We start from the raw sequence: 21,304 nt of genomic DNA, 5'->3' as shown, positions 1-21,304 counted from the left end.
GGTCCTCCTAATCTGTTCGCTAAGATGTTCTGCAATAGACTAGATGTCTATTAGACCATTTGCCATCTCCACCAGGCCTGACTACTAGTGCCCTACCTGTCCCCCGAACACCTGGCCACAGTGATCCATGCAACGGTCACCTCCAGAATAGATTTCTGTAACTCGCTCTACGCAGGCCTACCCTTGTCCCTGATCCGGAAACTTCAGCTAGTGCAAAACGCAGCTGCTCGGGTCCTGACTGGCACACCTTGGAGGGCCCATATCCAGCTGGTGCTGAGGCAGCTGCACTGGTTGCCAATTGCTGTCCAGATCAAGGTTCTGGTTTTAACCCTTAAGGCCATACACGGGTTGGGACCCACATACCTGAGGGACCGCCTATTGCCCTATGCCCCCCGCAGGGCCTTACACTCTGTGGCGGGAAATTTACTGGTTGTTCCCGGCCCCAGGAAAGTGTGACTGGCCTCGACCAGGGCCAGGGCATTCTCGATCCTGGCCACGACCTGGTGGAATGAGCTCCCGGGAGAGCTGAGGGCCCTGCGGGATCTTTCAACGTTCCGCAGGGCCTGTAAAATGGAGCTCTTCCGCCAGGTCTATGGTGGAGGCTGGGATTGGCAAGATAGATCTACTGCCCCCCCACCCAGGGTCTTGAAGCAAACATCGTCGGAACCTCCTTCTCCTCCCTGCTAATAGTGGAGGTGCGAGTCGGGTTTTTACTAATCTTTTCCACCATGTTGGGAATGCTTTTATGTCTTTAAAATGGGGTTTTAAATGGGGTTTTAAGACACTGTGACTCGCCATGAGCTGCAAGGGAGTGATGGGAAATAAATTGAAAAATAATAATCATAAAAATTTGGAGAACTCCAGAGACCACCTGGAGCATGGCAACCCAAGTAATAGAATCATGGAAGGGTCCAAAAAGGCCATCTAGTCCACCCCCTGCTCAATGCGGGATCAGCCTGAAATACCCAGGAAAAGGATCTGTCCAGCTGCTGCTTGAAGACTGCCAGTGAGGAGGAGCTCTCCACCTCCTGAGGCTGAGCTACTGTTGAGCTACTCTGACTATGAATATTGTTTTCCTGATATCTAGCTGGAACCGTTCTACACACAGCTTAAACCCACTACTGCTGGTCCTCTCCTCTGCTGCCAACAGGGACTTCTCCCTGCCCTCCTCCAAGGGACAGCCTTTCAAGCACTTCTTGTCCCCTCTCTGCCTTTCCTCCTAGGGCTTGGCCCCCAGGCCCTGGACCATCCTTGTACGAATTACCTGACTCTGGTCTGGTCTGGTTATAATAGGCAAGCAGTTTTTGTAAGGATCATGAGAAATGTGCATGAAGGGCCTTGAATCCTTTAAAGCGCTATATAAATGCTTTTAATTACACTTTTGCTCAAAGACATATAATTCAGCCTTGGAAAAGACTTCACTGGGGCCTAAGGTACTGTATGTATTGCTTGAATCCTGGATAGGTTTCCTCCACCATCAAAATGAATTTTCATTAGACGTATAATGCCTCTGAAATAAAATCCTGACCGATAAGCATATTGCTCCTTTCCCATCACTGTTAATTACCAAGTTATTTGTGTGTAAACAGAAGCTTTTGATTTTCTAATCAGCCTCCTGCCCAGTTCATTCAGAGATGTCACCCGGGGAAGTTTGACAGCACAATTAGTCGCCATGGAAGCTATTGTGATGTCACAGAAGCTGAATTGTGGCATCACTGAATGAATCTGGCAGGAGAAGCACAAAGGAGCAAAGCTGCTGTTGACAATTCAATACCTTGGTAATCTGGGATGGGAAAGGCCCTATGGGAAGACGACTCAGAATTTTAAACCATTAGTAAAGCCGAGGGGTTGGGGTTGGGGAGAGAGACAATTAATGCAGATTTTAAATTTAATTGACTGCTGGATACGGTTGGGGTATTTGTCGTTTCACCTGTTGCTAAACAGAAAGTCTGAAAGCTGCAGATGGGGTAAGGAGCTGTCAGTCCGGGCGCTGGCTGAAGTGGATCGTGGGGGCCGAATTATTCCAGCCTGACCCAGCCTACGTTGGCTCCCTGTTAGCTCCCAGGTCCAGTTCCTGGAGTCAACTTAACAACGGAGCTGGCTGAGGTCAGCACCACCTCGTGGTGGTGGTGGTGGTGGTGGTGGAGAAAAGTGCCACCAGGATGCAGATGGCTTATCCTTTTGCTTCTTGCGCGGTGTGTGCTGTGCAGCCAGGAGATCCAAGCAAGGGACATTCACAGGCCCTTCTTAGCGTCCACAATCTGAAAGGATCCAGCCTGCCTGGGTGTCAGAGGCAGACAAAACTCACAATAAGGCTTCTATAGAAAGAAAGCTTTAATTGGAAGTAGATCTGAACACTTAAACATCTGAAGAAGACTGTTCGATATTGGGAAGGCAAGCAGTTATCAATACAATTCTCCCGCCTAAACCAGACCCGTTCCCAGGGGAGGGGCGCCATCCCCCACCCAGGTGCCATCCTGGGCTTCCTGCCAAAGTGTCTCTGTTGGCGCATCCTTGGTCAGCTCGGCGCCTCGAGTTGCAGATAAGATGTTTACAGGGACACTGGCAACAATGTATCACAGCAGGGAGAACATGCAGTGTGAAAAAGGGCTGTCGCAAACCAACTAACAGAGTACCTGAAAGAAGCTTCGGTCCTAGACCCATCCCAGTCAGGCTTCCGGCCTGGCCATGGGGTAGAGACAGCACTAGTCACCCTGACGGACGACCTCCGTCGCCAGTTGGATCGAGGCGGGTCGGCACTGCTGATGTTACTAGACCTCTCAGCAGTGTTTGACACAGTCGATCATGAGCTTTTAGCTCGCCGCCTCATCGATGCCGGAATAAGAGGGACAGCCCTTCAATGGCTGATCTCCTTCCTCCGGGATCGTGGACAGAGGGTTGCAATAGGAGAGAGAACATCAGACCGCCAACCAACTTACTTGTGGAGTCCCACAAGGAGCGGTCCTCTCTCCTATCCTATTCAACATCTTCATGCGCCCTCTCGCACAGCTGGTACGGAAGTTTGGGCTGGGTTGCCATCAATATGCAGATGACACCCAGCTCTTCCTCCTGATGGATGGCCGCCCTGACTCTCCCCCAGAAGCATTAGCCAGCTGCCTGGAAGCAGTGACGAGATGGCTGAAGCAGAGTCATCTGAAGCGCAATCCTTCAAAGACGGAGGTCCTGTGGCTAGGTAGGAAGGGCCCATGCGAGGAAGCGCGCCTGCCTACCCTGGATGGCGTGCAGCTCTCTACGGCTCACTCCGCCAGGAACCTAGGCGTGATTCTGGACGCTTCCCTCACAATGGAAGCTCAGATCACCAAGGTAGCGCGGCTGGCATTTTACCATCTCCGCCAAGCCAAACTACTAGCGCCCTACCTGGCCCCGGAACACCTAGCCACAGTGATCCGGGCGACGGTCACCTCTAGACTGGACTTCTGTAACTCGCTCTACGCAGGCCTGCCCTTAGCCCTGACCCGGAAACTACAGCTGGTCCAAAACTCAGTGGCCAGGATCCTCACAGCAACACCGTGGAAGTCCCACATCTGGCCCATTCTCCACCAACTGCAGGGTTGCCAGTTGAATTCCGGATCAGACTAAAGGTTCTGGTAATTACCTTCAAGGCCATTCGCGGTCAGGGCCCAGTGTACCTGAGGGACCGCCTCCCCGCCTATGCCCCCAAAAGAGCTCTGCGCTCCACCGCCACCAACCGGCTAATGGTCCCTGGCCCTAAAGAAGTCCGCCTGGTCTCGACCAGGGCCAGAGCATTCTCTGTCCTGGCCCCCACCTGGTGAAACAAGCTCCTGACGGACCAGGGCCCTGACGGAGCTTAAACAGTTCCGCAGAGCCTGCAAAAAGGAGCTCTTCTGCCAGGCATTTGGTTGAGACCAGGCACAACCAACAGCAAATGAAGGGCCCCCGCTCCCCCCTTCCTCCCAGAACTCCACCAGAGCGCTCTAGACCTGTTGTGGTATTGCAATGTTGCATCGTTATACTATTTATTATATTGTTATACTGTTATACTGTTATATTGTTATGCTGTTATTAATTACTGTATGTTTTTAACGAAGACTGTTTCATGTATTGTTGATTAATTTAATGTAAACCGCCCTGAGCCTTCAGGGAGGGCGGTATATAAATCTAATAAATAAATAAATAATAAATAAAAGCTAGGGGAATCAAAGGGAGGACAGAGGATCAAAAGGAATGCTACAGAGTCATAAGCATAATGGTTACATGGGGAAAGTAATAGAGGTTACACACACACAAAGATGGAGTCTCTCTGGCTTGGTTGGTTCAAACATGGCAGAGAGCAGGGGACTGATCCTGACATTCCGCCGGTCCAAGAGCCCCTTCGCCCTCCCCTTAACCACCATCAATGGGCCGTGGGTAGTGAGGGAACTCTCAGTGAAATTCCTTCAACAATTTTGGAGCCCGAACATCACCCGCCTCCACCCACTCCCTGCCCCCCATGGGAAACTCTTTCCAGTCCACCAGGTACTGTAGTTTCCCTTTATGCCAGCGGGAGTCCAAGATCTTGTTTACTTTATAGTGCATGACTTTATCAATGTAGACAGGGATAGGGGCAGCAGTTGCTGGGTGCCAGTACGGAGGTGGGGCGCGCTTCAGCAAGCTGGAATGAAAAACAGGGTGCACATGTATATAAGTCTTAGGCAAAGACAGTTCACCAGTCACAGGATTAATCAGCCTCTTCACAGCAAACGGCCCCACAAATTTTGGCCCCAATTTTCTTGAAGGCTGCTGGCACCGCAGGTCTTTTGTAGACAAATAGGCCAGGTCCCCAACCACCCAGGCCGGCGCCTCCGTCCTTTTTTTGTCCGCCTGAATCTTGTTTAGCCTCCTCCAAGCACTTCACCTCCAAGCCCGCGAAATCCCACCAGCCCATTTCTGAATATCAGGGGCGTCTCATGAGGCGATCTCCCAAGTGGGCACTGCCGTCAAATCAGCCCCGTAGACCACCTTAAAAGGGGACATCCCTGTGGACGAGTGAACCCCGTTGTTGTAAGCAAACCCCACAAGGGGTAGGAGGGAGACCCAATCTGACTGCTGGTAGTTTATAAAGCACCGCAGGTACTGTTCCAGAATCTGATTCACCCACTCAGTCTGGCCATTAGTCTCTGGGTGAAACCCGGAGGTGAGGGCTTGCTCCACCCCGAACAGTCTCAGGAGCTCCCGCCAGAACCTGGCAACGAACTGGGAGCCCCTATCCGTCAGGACCCTCCCCAGGATCCGTGCAGGCGGTACGTGTGTTCTATGAACAGGGAGGCCAATTTAGGCATAGATGGCAATCCCGGGCACGGGATGAAGTGAGCCTGTTTGGAAAAAGCATCCACCACCACCCAGATGACAGTCTTTCCGTGACTGAGCTGCAAATCTGTGATAGTCCATTGTAATCTCCTTCTAGGGGGCCGAGGGTGTAGGCAATGGTTGCAACAACCCCTTGCGTTTACCCCCCATGGGCTTGGAGGTGAGGCACACCGGGCAGCCTTGTACATAGTTTCATATCCTTTCTTAGTATGGGCCACCAATAATGTCGGCGCACCAAATGCAAGGTTTTCACAAAGCCAAGGTACCCCGCCGCCTTGGAATCATGGCACAATTTCAAAATGTGCTTTTGCGCTGCTGAGGGGACAAACAGCCGGTCCTCCTTAAAAAACAAACCCTCCTTTTCCAGAAGGGTGGGCCGAAGGCGGGTAAATTCAGGGTCCAGCATCACATCCTTTTGGACCCAACCCCCTGGGAAGGGCCCTCCCCCCCTTAGACTTACTCCACATCATCACAGTCAAGCCTAATTGGGAGGGAGTAAACACCGTATCGACCAATCGGTCACACTTGCAGTCATACTGGGAGAGGCGCGAGAGCGCATCAATCAAAAAGTTCATTTTGCCTGGCAGATGCTTTAGGGTGAAGTTGAAACGAGAGAAAAACGCCGCCCAGCCCATCTGCTTCGCCGACAGAGACTGGGGCTGTTTCAGGGCTTGCAGGTTTTTATGGTCCATCCAGACAATGAATGGGTGGGCCGCCCCCTCCAACCAATGCTGCCAGGTCGCCAGAGCTAGTTTCACGGCAGCTGCCTCCTTTTCCCAAATTGCCCAGTTCTTTTCGAGACCCGAAAACTTTTTGGAAATGTACGCCAGTGGGTGTAGCTTCCCCTCCTGCCCCTCCTGGAGGCTCACTGCCCCTATTGCCACGTCAGATGTGTCTTCCTGCACCGTGAAGGGCTTGCAGGGGTCCGCATGGGCCAGCACCGGCTTGGTCATAAAAAGGGCTTTGAGACGGTCAAACGCTACCTGGCACTGGCCAGTCAGCTCCAAAGGTACGCTCGGCTTGCCTGCCTGTTTCTCACCTCCCTTGGTCTTTAGCAAGTCAGTTAAGGGGAGGGCCACCTTGGCGAAATTGGGGATGAACGAGCAATAAAAGTTGGCGAACCCCAAGAAACTTTGCAAGTGTTTTCGTGTGCGTGGGGGTTCCCAAGCCAAAAGGTCCCGGACCTTCCCCGGGTCCATCTCAATCCCCACACAAGAGACACGATAGCCCAGGAAGTCCACCGCGTCCCAGTGGAATTCACACTTAGAAATTTTGGCGTAGAGGTGGTGGGCCCTCAAGCGGCGCAAAACCTCACGCACCAAAGATACGTGCACTGCAGGGTCCTCAGAATATAGCAAAATATCATCCAATAAAACCAGGGCTCCTTTGTACAACGTCATGCATCACCTCGTTAATTACATTCATGAACACACCCGGAGCGCGGGCGAGGCCGAACGGCATGGCGGTGTACTCAAACTGCCCCAACGGGGTATTAAAAGCAGTCAAATACTCATGCCCTGCCTTTATCTGGACCCGGTAGTACGCCTCCCGCAAATCCAACTTCCTAAAAATGCGGGCCTGTCCCAGGTGACTCAGCAGGTCTTTGATCAAGGGGATGGGGTAGGCGTTGCACGTAGAAACAGCATTCAACCCCCTGTAATCTGTGCACAACTGCAGGGTCCTATCTTTCTTTTTTACGAACAAGACTGGAGCAGCCATCGGGGAGGTGGCCGGGCAAATGAATCCCTGAGCCAGATTTTTGTCAAGAAATGCATGCAACTCTTGCATTTCCCTCAGGCTCATGGAGTACAGCTTGGCCCGCGGGAGGGGCTCCCCTGGTTTCAGCTCGATCGCGCAATCTGTCTTGCGGTGGGGGGGTAGCTGATCGCACTCCTTTTCAGCAAACACATCTTAAAAGTCCCAATACTCTTTGGGTAGACCCTCAAGACCCGCTGTAGCCAGGGCAGCAGTCTCAGCCTTCGGCAGCTTTGGGGTCCCCTGTTTTGCCGGGCAGCAGTGCTCCCCACACCCCGGGTCCAGGAACCTCACGGTCCCCGTGCTCCATTTTACACTGAAGTCGTGCTTACCCAGACAGTCTAATCCCAGCACGCACAGGAATGCCGAGCTGGGCGCTACCACAGGTTTGATTTTCTCCCAGTGCTCAGCCACATACATCTCCAGCGGGAGTATCTTGCTCACCGCTTCCCCCCTTGGGATGCTCTTCCCATCCATCTGGGTAAAGCGGAGCAGCTTGGCAAGAGGCACTTTCCCCACCCCCAACGTCTTAGCCAACAGGGGATTTATCAAAGTCTTAGTACATCCCGAATCCACGATACTTTGGACCCCCACTTTCTTCCCCATTTTGGGCACAGTTAAAGACACTGGAAGAAAGACTGGGGGGGCACTCACAAAACACTTGCCTCTGCAAAGGACCTGCTGGCCGGGCTCCCTCACAGCAGGTCTTCCTCGTTTCCCGACAGCTCCCCCGAGGCACTGTCCTCCTCCGCCCCGCTGTCGGAGGGGGCTCAAACGCTGCTGGTTCGCCGAGGGGGGCGAGCAACGTACGGGCAATCTTCTTGGAGGGCGCCTTTCGCTTGGAGGCCACCGCGGGTAGCTTGGCGGCCGCGGCCACAGCTTAGGTGGCTTCTCTCCAGAGGTGGGCGACAGTTTCTTGGAGGGGCACTGAATGAGGAAGTGCACTTGTCCGCCACATCCCAGGCAAAGACCCTTCTCCCAACACCGACTGCGCTTGGCCGCGTCCACCCTGGGTGTCTTTGGGGCCGCCGCCTTCTTTGGAGTAGAGGTCTTGGAGGGGATCTTAGGTTTCTCGCCCCCCAACTCGGCTGCCACACGCAGGCGCCTTTCCACCTCTCTGTCCAGGCGTACCCAGTCCATCACGGTCTCGGGGTCGTCCAGGTGCAGACATTTCTGCACTAGGTCCCTGCAACCCATCGCGGTAGGTGCGAACACGCTGGTCCGCCCCCCAGCGCAGAACATCCGCCGCCAATTACTGGAACTCCCGGGTGTACTGGCTTATGGTCATGGCACCTTGTTTCAGGATCCGCAGGCCGACCTCCGCTGTCTCGACCTCGAACGGGTCCTCAAACTGTTTCCTCATGTAGCGCATGAATCGATCATAGTTGCGGACCTCCACCAGAGCGTAGCGAAAGAGGTCAACGAACCACTTTGCGGCCTCTCCATCCATGCAATCGCCGATGAAGCGAATGCGCTCTGCATCGTCCTGGAACATGAATCCCACCTCCATCATGTAGGCCTGGAGGTGGACCAGAAACCTGGGGAACATGTCGGGATCCCCAGCAAAAAAGGTTTAGAACCTGTACAGGCAGTGAACCTCGGCTCCCCTGAGCTGCGGCGGCAGCTGAGGCCTGGTGGCCTGATCGTCTGGTTGTCCAGCCCCCGCTGCTCCAGCTAGTTGCATGGCAGTAGCCAGTCTGACGGGCCCTCTCGGCTCCCGGGGAGCTGCTCCAGCCCCCGGCGCCAGTGGTCCTCGCGACTCTCGGGGTCCTGCTCCATCCCCGGGTGGTGGCAGTCCTCGCGGCAGCTGCCCATCAGGACAGGAGGGCACCTCCACGCCTGCCAGCACCGCGCCTTCTCCTTCCCTGGGTCCCGGCGGTGGGAGGGTGAGGGTGGCTCCTTCCTTGGGAATCAGCGCCGGCCGGCGCAGTTAGGCCAAGAAGAAGCGGGCTGCTCGCTGCGATTCTTCACCCAATTCACCCGTAACTGTTGTCAGCCACTCTCCCAGCCTACCCACATGGTTGCGGAGATCCAGGACCTCCATCAGGGTGGCTGCCTCTTGGTCTGGCATCCTGGGCTTCCTGCCAAAGTGTCTCTGTTGGCGCGTCCTTGGTCAGCTCGGCGCCTCGAGTTGCAGATAAGATGTTTACAGGGTCACTGGTAACAAAGTATCACAGCAGGGAGAACATGCAGTGTGAAAAGCTAGGGGGATCAAAGGGAGGACAGAGGATCAAAAGGAATGCTACAGAGTCATAAGCATAATGGTTACATAGGAAAAGCAATAGAGGTTACACACACACAAAGATGGAGTCTCTCTGGCTCGGTTGGTTCAAACATGGCAGAGAGCAGGGGACTGATCCTGACACTGGGCCATTCAGGTGAGGGCATCTGCCTTCTGGCAATGCCAACTTGTTTTCATGGCAGAAGATGTTCATAGGTTGTCTGTCATTGCCTGCTTCTGCAGAGCGTACCTGGCCTTCTTTGGGGGTCTCCCATCCAAGTACTAACGAAGGCGGACCCTGCTTAGCTCCCAAGATCTGTCAAATGCAGGACAGGCTGGGCCAGCCAGGTCCCAGCATATTTTGAGAACTGCCTACTCCTAGGGCTGGCTGCTTTGGCCGCCGAAGCAGCCGTTCTCGCCCGAAGCATACAGCGCTGCGGCGTGGGGGGGGGAGGGGCAGTGTGGGCGTCGCCCCTCACCCCATATCGCAGCGCTGGCTGCTTCAAGTGTGAACAGTCGCTTCGGAGGCTGAAGCACCCAACCCTACCTACTCCCCTGAGGTTACCTGAGATTTACTGTAATCTTTGGGGGCCTTGCTTTCAGTCCCCCAGACACCTGAGGCAGCCTGAGAGAGAGACCCCTCTCACCCCAGAATTCCTACTCCAGGGAGGTTAGTCTGTCCCCCTTCCCCCACCATCTTCTGCCAGGAGGGAGAGACTTTTCAGTTTTGTGTGATTTTTCTGGACCAACTTTCTGTTTATGTGCTTCATTTGCCAGTTTTTAATTGTTTTATAATTGCATGTGGATATTTGAAAGCTTGCTTTAATGTCTGAGTATTTGCTGCCTCAGGCCCTAAGTTGGGTGGGGTCGGGACGTAAAACTATTATGCCTATATTTACTTGAAAGGAAGACAATTCTGAATTTACAACTACCTCTTTAGAATGCTTTAAGTACCAAAAAAAAATGCACACCAAGACACCTGTTGGACCCAACTGTATGCAAGTAAGTACTTAAGAAGAGCCCTGTTGGATCAGATCAATAGTCTATCTTGCCCAGCATCCTGTCTCACACAGTAGCTAAACAGGTTCCTCTGGATGGGCAACCACAGGGCATAGAGGCCAAGGCCTTCCCCCGATGTTGCCTCTTGGCTCTTGGCTTTTGAGGATGAGTGTGTCTAGCTGAATGTGGCTAGCTGCCATGAATCTATCTAATTCTCTTTTAAAGTGGTTTATTGCTGTGGCCATCACGTCACCCTCTGGCGGACTTCTCTGGCGGAGAAGTCCACATTTTAATCCCTCTCTGTGAAAAGTAGTATTTCCTTTATGTAAGAGGAGCCCCTCATTCTGGCACTGAACCCAGCGGGGGGGATGCATCTCGCATTCCAGTGAATATGCAAAATAAAAATAATAATATAATCCTACAGGCAAATATCACATAAAACCAACACTGTGCTAACTCAGCTGTGTGTCGAAGTCATGGGTGCCTTGCATGCCTGTCTCCTCCCTGAGGAAGGGACCCTGGTTTATAACCTGCAACTTGGTTTAATCCAGGTTTAGGATCCTGGCTTGGGCAGGGGACATGCTAACTCCAAAGAACACAAGAGCCTGTATTCATAGAATCATAGGATCATAGAGTTGGAAGGGGCCATACAGGCCATCTAGTCCAACCCCCTGCTCAACGCAGGATCAGCCCTAAGCATAAGAAAGAAAGAAAGAAAGAAAGAAAGAAAGAAAGAAAGAAAGAAGAAAGAAAGAAAGAAAGAAAGAAAGAAAGAAAGAAAGAAAGAAAGAAAGAAAGAAAAGAAAGAAAGAAAGAAAAGGGGTCAATGCAGGAGCTGGAGTGTGCAAATGAGTTTGCCAATATTCTGGGTCAAAGGTACCCAGCATTTTTGAGCCTGTGGAAGGGTGCAGCTGCCAAGTGGACACCACAGACGCGGAGGCAACCACTAAATGCCAGGGAGAGAGGCTATATATATAATTAAGCCTAACTCTTTGACGCTGTGACCAGAAGCCCTGTGCTAACATAATGCACAGCCAATCCAAAGCCCCACCTAGCCCCACTTCCTAAAAGCACTCAGTAGATGCCAGGAATGCGGTTGGCAGACCCTGCAGGCACTGTGCTGGGGACCCCAGTCCTAGGTTCATGCCTAACCATGTGTCAGGATGTCTGGACACAGCCTTCGGGCCTGTATAAAAATTACGGCCTTGCATTGATTCTGTGATTGATTTCTAGAAAGTCAAACCTACTCCGAAAATCTTCAACTGGCATGAATTTGCTATAAGCATCTTTGCTGAATCCTCCTATTCATTGAAGAAAGCACGACCTGTGAAAAAATTGCCCACTCTCCTGTAAAAACCCAAGGCTTAGAAGGTCCCTGGTTTCTAAGACAGCTTTCCAGGGCACTGGCTAACAACCCACCTGCTCCTTTTCTTCCCCCACTTTGCCTAATCTCAGTTTTTATTCCGGAGTTTTTATTTTAAGTCACAGCCATTCAAATCAAATTTGCAGATGAGTGTTTCGATACAAACAGGTCTTATTCTGCAGTCTACAAAACACTTTCGGGAATAAGAGGCCTAAGTTGGACAGTGCAATAGACCAGTAAGACATTTTGAAAGACCAGACCGGAAGGCACGCATGTGAAGCAGCATCCAAATCTTTCGGATGCGCATTTAAGCCAAGCTCATGTGCCAGCTAATTTCCTGCAGTTCTCCCTCTTGCCAACTGTAACCATGGCACCTTAATTCCCAAGCAGGTGGAAGAGGAAGGTGCCTCCAAGGTTTGTGCAAGAGCTTCCCACGATGTGCCAAGAAGGGCCACGACAGCTCTCTCTTCCTGGATGCCAGGCCGAAGGAAGCGCCTCTCTCTGCCCCTGCCCCCCCCCACCATCCAGATCTCAGGGGGCGACTAGGAAACCCAGCTCTCTGCTAGGAGTCCAACTTAGTTAGTGCAAAATTGTTCATTTGATGTTAAGGCAAATAGAATTTGCATGCACTTTAGCAGGTGCCTGGAATTTGGAAATCTCTGTTGCGTGAACACCCCACCCCCCGCCCCAAAACCTTGATTTTGTCACCAAAATGAAATCAGCAGCATTTATTTATTTCATGTTGCAATGAAAAGATGATTTACCTGGGATTGCCAGGATAGATGCAGAAGGGTTGGTTTGTATACCCTGCTTTTCACTACCCAAAGGAGTCATGTAGCGGCTTACAATGGCCTTCTCTTCCTCTCCCCACAATAGACATCCTGTGAGGGAGGTAGGACTGAGAGAGCTCTGACAGAACTGCTCTATGAAAACAGCTCTAATAAGACTGCGACTAGCCCAAGGTCACCCAGCTGGCTGCATGTGGAGGAGCGGGAAAATCAAACCCGGCTCTCCAGATTAGAGGCTGCCGCTCTCAGCCACCCCCCCACACTGGCTTCAGTGCCAATCTCAGTCCCAGTCCATGGCCGCTGTTCCGCAGACGCCCAATCCAAGACAGCCTGCTTAAGACCAGCCAATGCACAGCACCAGAATTACCACATGGAAATGATTTCAGTTAATTTCATCACACGCATCTACATTTACCATTTGGAAGGAGTGGGCCCGTTGACGACATATTGAAAGCTCCTGTTTTAAAAGGGGATTCCGTCCCGGAGGAGTCCCTACCTAATCCTAGAAGCGGGTGATGCTCCACTAGAGTCCAGCTGTTGTCATCCACACAATGACTTTTGTAAACCAGCAGCTGGCAGAGGTCCCTGGCTGTCATATCGGCTAGGATCTCGACCACTTTGCATGTCCCATCTTCACTAAAGACTTTTACATCCTGAAATACAAAAAGAAAAGGGGGGGGGGGGGAGGCACATGTTTACTAAACAGCAGCCTGGTAGTCCCAGAAAAAGAAAAGGAAGGAAGGAAGGAAGGAAGGAAGGAAGGAAGGAAGGAAGGAAGGAAGGAAGGAAGGAAGGAAGGAAGGAAGGAAGGAAGGAAGGAAAAGAAAAGAAACAATGGAAAAACAAGAGAGGAAACTGGACATGGTTCGCGATCTGTGTGCACTACGCAGAAAGGCTTTCCAAATCTCGCATCAAAAAGTCAATTAAGCCATGCAAATTGAGTCAGTTTGAAGGATTTCTGGATTTACATAACTCATTCTGGTTTTGCAAAATCACAGGAAGGGTGGAACAGGCACGCTGGAGCTCCTGGAACCCCACCCCACCCCCACCCCTGGATTCAACCATCTCGCTGGCTTCTGTGGTTTCAGCAGGCCTTCCCCACAGATCTCTCCCTGTCTCTTTGCAGTTATAGGGCCTAGAAAGCTGCTTTGATTCCTCAGCAAAGCACAGGCTCCTGAGGAAGATGCATTCTGGGCCCCTATTAAGTTCACAGCTTGCTCTGCAGAGATTATGTTTTTTTCCCACTCCTGCAGGAATACTGGACTTCTACCCAACAAAATGCACCCAGGCAAAAATACCCCAAAACGTAGTTTCAAAAGGAAAGATGCCTTCCATTTGTGCATGAGAAACACTGGGGGGGCGGGGGGGGGGACTAATCCTGCAATCTCCTGTTTTAGACATTCTTCTAAATTGTTTTACAGCTTGGTCACAGAGCTAAAAATCTGAGGGGGGGGGGGGAGTGGAAAAGAGCGAAGTCTGTTTGCCAGTAACTTTCGACTGTTTAACTTTTAGGAGACCATAGTTGCTGGGGGGGGGGGGGGGGTTAACCCAACATCTCCGAAATTCTCCCCCTCCCCCAAAGAGTGTGTGCTCCAAGTCTGAACTAAAGGAGTGTGTCCCCCAGGGCCCCCCAATCAAATGGGGCTCGGCCTCCCTCCTCTGAAACCGGGCTCACCGGGCACAGATGCCCCCCTGGGCGATGAACTGCCCAGCCTCAGACTGAGCCCCCATTTCCAAAGGCTCATTCTACTTCCCAACATTACCATGTTTCTGGGGGGGGGGGGGAACGATGAAGGGAATGGGGGTGGGGAGGGGAGAAATCTTACCTCTGCAGCATGTAAAAGGCAGCAGTCGGAGGAACGAGAAGGCATTTTGAGAGAGAGAGAGAGAGAGATTCTCTCTCCAAACCGTGTTTGTTCTCTGCCTCCTGCAATCCTTTGCAACTCCAAGCAGCAAACTGGCTCCCCCCTCAGCACACACCTTTCCAGGTGCTTTTGCAAACCCAACTGTCCCTCGGCCAGTCCCCTGCGCTATTGTTCGGGGGGGGGGGGGGAGGCAGGCAGACAGGCAGGCAGGCACCTCTTCTTCCCGAGCTGCTTCGCTCAAAGGGTTACACGCAATCTTTTAGGTAGTGAATCAAACCATACTGTGCAGACCAATCCTGGCCCTTCTCTCAACTGATGTAATCATTTCCCACACAAACTCCCAGACTTCCAAATTATGCCCCCCAGGAAGGAATTTTTTTCTTTTCCAAAGAAAAAGAAGAAGGTGCTTGATGGCCGCCCACTTTAACGTTTCCTGCACGCAAACGGCAACCGGCCCAGAGACGGCCTGGAAAGTGGCCAGAGGAGACCTCCCCCAGCTCCAGGCAGGCCCACTCTCCGGCCAGGCCGTCCCTCGCTCCCCCTTCAGCCCTTGGACTTCTTGGAAGCCGGCTGCTGGGGGGGGGGCGGGCGGGGGGGCAGGAGGGCAGCCACCGCCTCCCTCTCCCCCCAAAGGCTCCTCATCCCCCTGCCCCTGGAGCTGCTCCCCTCCCCAGGCCACGTTCTGAAGGGTGCCGAGTTCTCAGCCAAAGAGCGACTGTGTGTAGATGTGTGTGCTGAACAAGTAGGGGCTGGGAGCTTGGCTCCCACATGAGGCACAGCGATTGCATCAACCTCATGGCTGGCTGCCACTCCCCCCCTCCTGCCTGTGTACGTGTGTACACACACACACACACACACACACACACACACACACACACACAGCCAGAGGCACACGGCACAGTGGCGAGGGAGGAGTTAAAACTGAAGCTGCCCGTGACTCAAGCCCCACGCATTCAGGAAATGGCTCCTTCCTGACGGGAGATGAAACAGCGCTCTCCAAAAGTAGCGGGGAGGGGGCGCGAAGGGGGAATCCCAGGGCTCCCCCTCGTGCTTCCATGCCCACCAGCGCCTCTGAGAGCAGGGCGGCTAATCTCCAGATGTTAACCTGGAGGCCGGAACACGCCCCCCCCCCCCACCAGGACCTGTAATGCTGCTACAGCACAACACAATCAGAGTCCGGGGGCACCTTTAAGACCAATAAAGATTTATTCTAGGTGTGAGCTTTTGAGGGCAAGCATCTTCCTCATACATAGTCTGGAATAAATCTTTGTTGGTCTTAATGGTGCCCCTGGACTCTGATTGTGTTGTCCTGCTGCAGACAGACCAACACGGCTACCCACTTGAAACTATTGTGATGCTCCTAGCGATGCTTCAGGGGTGCACGGCACACAACCTGTCCAGATAGTTTGGGGGCAAAGGTGCCCCTGGACTCTGATTGTGTTGTCCTGCTGCAGACAGACCAACACGGCTACCCACTTGAAACTATTGTGATGCTCCTAGCGATGCTTCAGGGGTGCACGGCACACAACCTGTCCAGATAGTTTGGGGGCAAAGGTGCAAGGATAGCAGGACAAACACTTCCTGGGAGGCAACCCAGCTTTGGCTTCCCAATAGTAAAGGAAACCTCCAGGGTCGCTGGCAGCCCTCGTAGAAACATGGTGATGGAAGGGATCTCCAGGGCCATCTAGTCCAACCCCCAGCAGAATGCAGGAAAATCACAACTCCTTGCCCACCCACAGGGACCCCAATTCCATGTCCAGAGATGCCCCTTCACAGGGGAGATCAGGAACACACTTTGATAGTTTGCTTATTGGCTTTGGTGATCCCCCCCCCATTTCTCCCCACTGGGAACCCAAAGTGATTTACACTATTCTCCTTACTTGCGGTTTAGCCTCACAACAACCCAGGGAGGCAGGTTAGATGGAGAGCGCGTTTCTATCCCGAGGTCACCAAGGAGCTTCGGTAGCCCAGGGGGGATGTCACCAATCCTAGTTCAGTGCTCTGACCCCCTCCGCTACTCCATGCCGACTCACTCATCTTTCTACCCCAACTTCATTAAAACTTGGCCTGTCCCCTCTGAGCCAGAATGCATTTCCCTGGGAGCCAATTCCAGCCCTCCAGTCCCCCATTCCATCCCTGCTCTGAAGGGTACCCAGCATTTTTCAGGTGTCCCATACGCTCGGTAACCCATGAAAACAGGCTTGTGAAGCCAGCATCAGCCCCACCAGACAACTGCTAGACCGGGGAGAAAAGAGGCCAAAGATCTTACAGGAACTGTGTGCAGTGCTTTATTGGTATTTAAAAAGGAACCCTTTTTGAGCCTACCACTTTCTCAAGAGCAGCCTGAATAACGTCGGATCGCAGAAGTTAAGCAGCTCTGACCCTGGGAGACTGAGGTTACCATGCAGAGCAGACTTTCTCATCCAGGGTTTCGTGAAACCCTGGGGTTTATTGACAGCCCTGGACTGGTTTCCCAAGTGGAGGGGAGTTAGTTGATTTTAATAAACATTTAAAATTTGTTAAACATTTATTGGGTGAAACCCCTCTCAAAACGGCCAATGATAGACCTGGAGGGGATGGGAAGGAGAGGGTGGGCGTGTCCACAGCTATGCTTCTCAACCATATTCTGCACGATGGTGCCACTGCTGGGGTTTCTCAAAGCTTGAGGAATGTTTCCAGGGGTTCTCAACAGTAAAAAAAAGTTGAGAAAGGTTGATGCAGAGGTAGACAAAGGCAGACCGCCTCTGCTCATCTCATGGATGGGGCCACCATGAATTGGTTGTGACTCGACAGCAAGACATTCTTTCTGCCAATGAAATCTGGGAGGAGTCAAACTGTTTCACGGACAAGTAGATGCATCAACAATCAACAACACTGACATATTGTGTGAGGACTATCCCAGAAATACGAAAACACTGCAGGAGCTCTAAGAAGCCTATTTGGATGAACAGAGAACTTCAAGAGGAACTAAGAAAGAAAAGGGAAATGTTCCGGAAATGGAGGGAAGGACAGAGCTCTAAAGAAGAGTACCTACAGGTTACTAGGCACTGTAGATCAATCATCAGAAAGGCCAAAGCTGAGAGTGAGCTAAGATTGTCCAGGGAAGCCCACTGGAACAAGAAAGGATTTTTCAGTTACGTGAGGAGCAAACGTAAAGTAAAGGAGGCAATAGGCCCACTGTTGGGTGCGGATGGACAAACTCTAACGGAAAGCAGAAAGGCTCAGCGCCTATTTTACATCTGTTTTTTCCCCACAGATCAAAGGGTTTAGGCACATCCAGAGATGGCAGTAGCCAAAGGATAGTGTCTGGGTGGCAGGTTGACATGGACAGAGAGGTTGTTGAGAGGCATTTAGCTGCACTGGATGAGTTCAAATCCCCTGGGCCGGATGAAATGCACCCGAGAGTACTCAAAGAACTTTCCAGAGAACTTGCACAACCCTTGTCCATCATCTTCGGGACCTCTTTAAGGACTGGAGATGTCCCGGAGGACTGGAAGAGAGCAAACATTATTCCGATCTTCAAAAAAGGGAGGAAGGATGACCCGGGAAACTACAGACCAGTGAGTCTGACCTCTGTTATGGGGAAGATAATGGAGCAGATATTAAAGGGAGCGATCTGCAAACATCTGGAGGACAATTTGGTGATCCAAGGAAGTCAGCATGGATTTGTCTCCAACAGGTCCTGTCAGACCAACCTGGTTTCCTTTTCTGACCAAGTAACAGGCTTGCTGGATCGTGGAAATTCGGTTGATGTCGTTTACTTGGATTTTAGTAAAGCTTTTGATAAGGTTCCCCATGATGTTCTGATGGATAAATTGAAGGACTGCAATCTGGATTTTCAGATAGTCAGGTGGATAGGGAATTGGTTAGAGAACCGCACTCAAAGAGTTGTTGTCAATGGTGTTTCATCAGACTGGAGGGAGGTGAGTAGCGGGGTACCTCAGGGCTCGGTGCTCGGTCCGGTACTTTTTAACATATTTATTAATGATCTAGATGAGGGGGTGGAGGGACTACTCATCAAGTTTGCAGATGACACCAAATTGGGAGGACTGGCAAATACTCCGGAAGATAGAGACAGAGTTCAACGAGATCTGAACACAATGGAAAAATGGGCAAATGAGAACAAAATGGCAATTTAATAAAGATAAGTGTAAAGTTCTGCATCTGGGTCAGAAAAATGAAAAGCATACCTACTGGATGGGGGATATGCTTCTAGGTAACACTGTGTGTGAACGAGACCTTGGGGTAGTTGTGGGTTGTAAGCTAAACATGAGCAGGCAGTGTGATGCAGAGGTAAAAAAGGCGAATGCCATTTTGGGCTGTATCAACAGGGGTATCACATCAAAATCACAAGATGTCATAGTCCCATTGTATACAGCACTGGTCAGACCACATCTGGAGTACTGTGTGCAGTTCTGGAGGCCTCACTTCAAGAAGGACGTTGATAAAATTGAAAGGGTACAGAGGAGAGCGACAAAGATGATCTGGAGCCAAGGGACCAAGCCCTATGAAGATAGGTTGAGGGACTTGGGAATGTTCAGCCTGGAGAAAAGGAGGTTGAGAGGGGACATGATAGCCCTCTTTAAGTATTTGAAAGGTTGTCATTTGGAGGAGGGCAGGATGCTGTTTCTGCTGGCTGCAGAGGAGAGGACACGCAGTAATGGGTTTAAACTTCAAGTACAACGATATAGGCTAGATATCAGGAAAATAATTTTCACAGTCAGAGTAGTTCAGCAGTGGAATAGGCTGCCTAAGGAGGTGGTGAGCTCCCCCTCACTGGAAGTCTTCAAGCAAAGGTTGGATACACACTTTTCTTGGATGCTCTAGGATGCTTTGGGCTGATCCTGCGTTGAGCAGGGGATTGGACTAGATGGCCTGTATGGCCCCTTTCGACTCTATGATTCTATGATTCTAGGAGAGCCCGATGGAGGTATCTGCTGATAGCAACCCAGCAAATGGATGTCCAATAATATATGCAAACCAAAGAATCCTGGATTCATGACTCCACTGCTTAGCCGCCATCTGAGAGCTCTAGTGTTAAGAGAGAACCCCAGACATGCTAGGATGGGAGACCAGGAGTTGGGCTGCTTGTCACTGTGACGCCCCCTTCCCCCTTACACAGAGTACCTGCCACTCTATACCTCTCTGAGGTTCAGAATTACCCTTCTCACCTCTTTTAAAATCTCTACAACAGTGTTCCCCAACTACAGCACCACAAAGGCTCCTCAATGGTACCACAGTGCGAGGGTTTTCCTGCGTTCCTGCGTTGAGCAGGGGGTTGGACTAGATGGCCTGTTTACTTGGACTAGATGGCCTCTTCCAACTCTATGATTCTATGATTCTATGGTTTTCAAAATGAGAGCTCAGGAGAGCTCTCCAGCCCAGTGCCTGCCATTTCCAGCTCTGCGCGAGGACGAAAGAAAAGGCTATTTTAATTTTTTTTAAGCCCACCTTTATTTGGGCAGGATTACCTGCCCCCTCCCAAAACAGCCAATCACAGAACCATAGAATCATAGTTGGAAGGGTCATCTTGTCCACCCCCCTGCATAATGCAGACACTCACAATTACCTGCCCACCCATAGTGACCCCAATTTCAAGTCCCAGTGATCCCCCCCTCCCTAATCAATAAAAAGTCTAACAGAATCCAGCCTGGCCTGGAGGAAATTCACCTACCATCCCAAAGATGGGCCTGGAAGGAGTAGGAAGGGAAGGGAGTTAATTAATTTTAATATATTTTTTACATCAGTTAAACATGTATTGGGTGATATGATCATTTAACCCTCTGCTGCCTGAAGCTCCTCTCACTTGCAAGCAGAGGGGCTGACAGGGAAGCATGGCCAGCTGACATCCCTTCCTGGTAACTCGAAACCTGAAAAATATTTCAGCAGTACCGCCATGGTCAAAAAAGTTGAAAAGGGCCATTTCACAGTTCAGGCCCTCCCTGAATGGTGGAGGTGCACATAGTTGCCGAGCCCTCCACTCAAACACTCTGCAGAACTGCTGAGGATCGGGGCCTTGGGCACCATTCATTCTTGTCCTGGGTGTGCGTGTTGGAAAGTCCACAGGGTTTTTTTAAAGGCATTTCACCCAAGGAGTTAACGGTTAATGGTTTGACCATACCACAGACAAAAGGAAGGTAGAGTTAACAAAAGTTATTTTCCTCCAGACTTCTGAACAGTACCCAGTTCCAATATCCTGCGTTACAAATTGTCTCTTTTTAGTCAGCTGGCTCTAATTAATGCAGAGTCAGAAAAGAGTTTCCCATAATGCTGTCCAGACAAAGGGGAAGGGAAATAAACAAAAAGATGAATCGGAGCCCAAGACTATGGTATTTCTCCATCTTGTTGACACATTGCTCAAAGTGGAGATGTGGAGGGGATTTTGTACACAGCAAGTGAAAGCAGACTATGTCGAGGTAAAGGTTCTCATGGCAACATTAGATTCCCACAGGACCTGTACTATATTTAGGTCTATAGTCAACAGTATTCAAGCCAATCTGGAGTTACTGCTGCATAAAGAACTCTTTGAAGGATCTATCATTTGCATTTATTTTCACATCTCAACAGTGAGTATCTGCACTCTAATAAAAAGACAATACTTTTGTTTAGGGGTGCCCTGCTCTGCATTCTGCAGCCAGGCCTTCTTCTTCCAGTCAGGATGCCAGTGACGTCCTCCTCAAAGGGAGAGATGTAGGGCTGAGCGCCTCGGCCGACAAAGCGGCCGGTCCTGCCCACAGTAGCCAGGGCCACGGCGCGGGGGGAGGGGTGGCGCCGGTGCCACCCCTCCCCCCACCCGCGCCTCAGCGCTGTCTGCTTTGGGCTGGAACGGCCGCTTTGGCAGCGGAAGCACCTAAAGTGCCGAACCCGAGGGAAATGTCTTAGCAAACGAAAACACCCCATCTCCTTAAAAAAAAGCTTGATTAAAATCTGGAGGTTAAGGTATACAATTACCAGCAAACAGAGCTTCTAGAAAGAGCTTCTAGAA

The 21,304-nt window shown here is 51.4% G+C and overlaps 1 protein-coding gene across 7 annotated transcripts in view; it reads right to left on the bottom strand.

Annotated features, from left to right (window-relative positions):
• Positions 1-21,304, bottom strand: part of GRB10 (growth factor receptor bound protein 10) — a 171,138-nt gene that overhangs the window by 39,620 nt on the left and 110,214 nt on the right. For 5 of the 7 annotated variants that reach the window (XM_077304161.1, XM_077304159.1, XM_077304162.1 and 2 more), the window contains one exon: positions 12,870-13,107. In XM_077304161.1, coding sequence (XP_077160276.1) covers positions 12,870-13,107 — 238 coding nt within the window. Of the gene's footprint in view, positions 1-7,748; positions 8,326-12,869; positions 13,108-21,304 lie in introns of those variants that run through there. The other 2 variants (XM_077304163.1, XM_077304164.1) reach the window with 2 other exon arrangements.

This window comes from Paroedura picta, chromosome 11 (genome assembly GCF_049243985.1).
Source record: "Paroedura picta isolate Pp20150507F chromosome 11, Ppicta_v3.0, whole genome shotgun sequence".
Taxonomy (NCBI): domain Eukaryota; kingdom Metazoa; phylum Chordata; class Lepidosauria; order Squamata; family Gekkonidae; genus Paroedura; species Paroedura picta.
The sequence above is the reverse complement of the archived record's forward strand: the minus strand, read 5'-3'. Positions and strand labels throughout refer to the sequence as shown.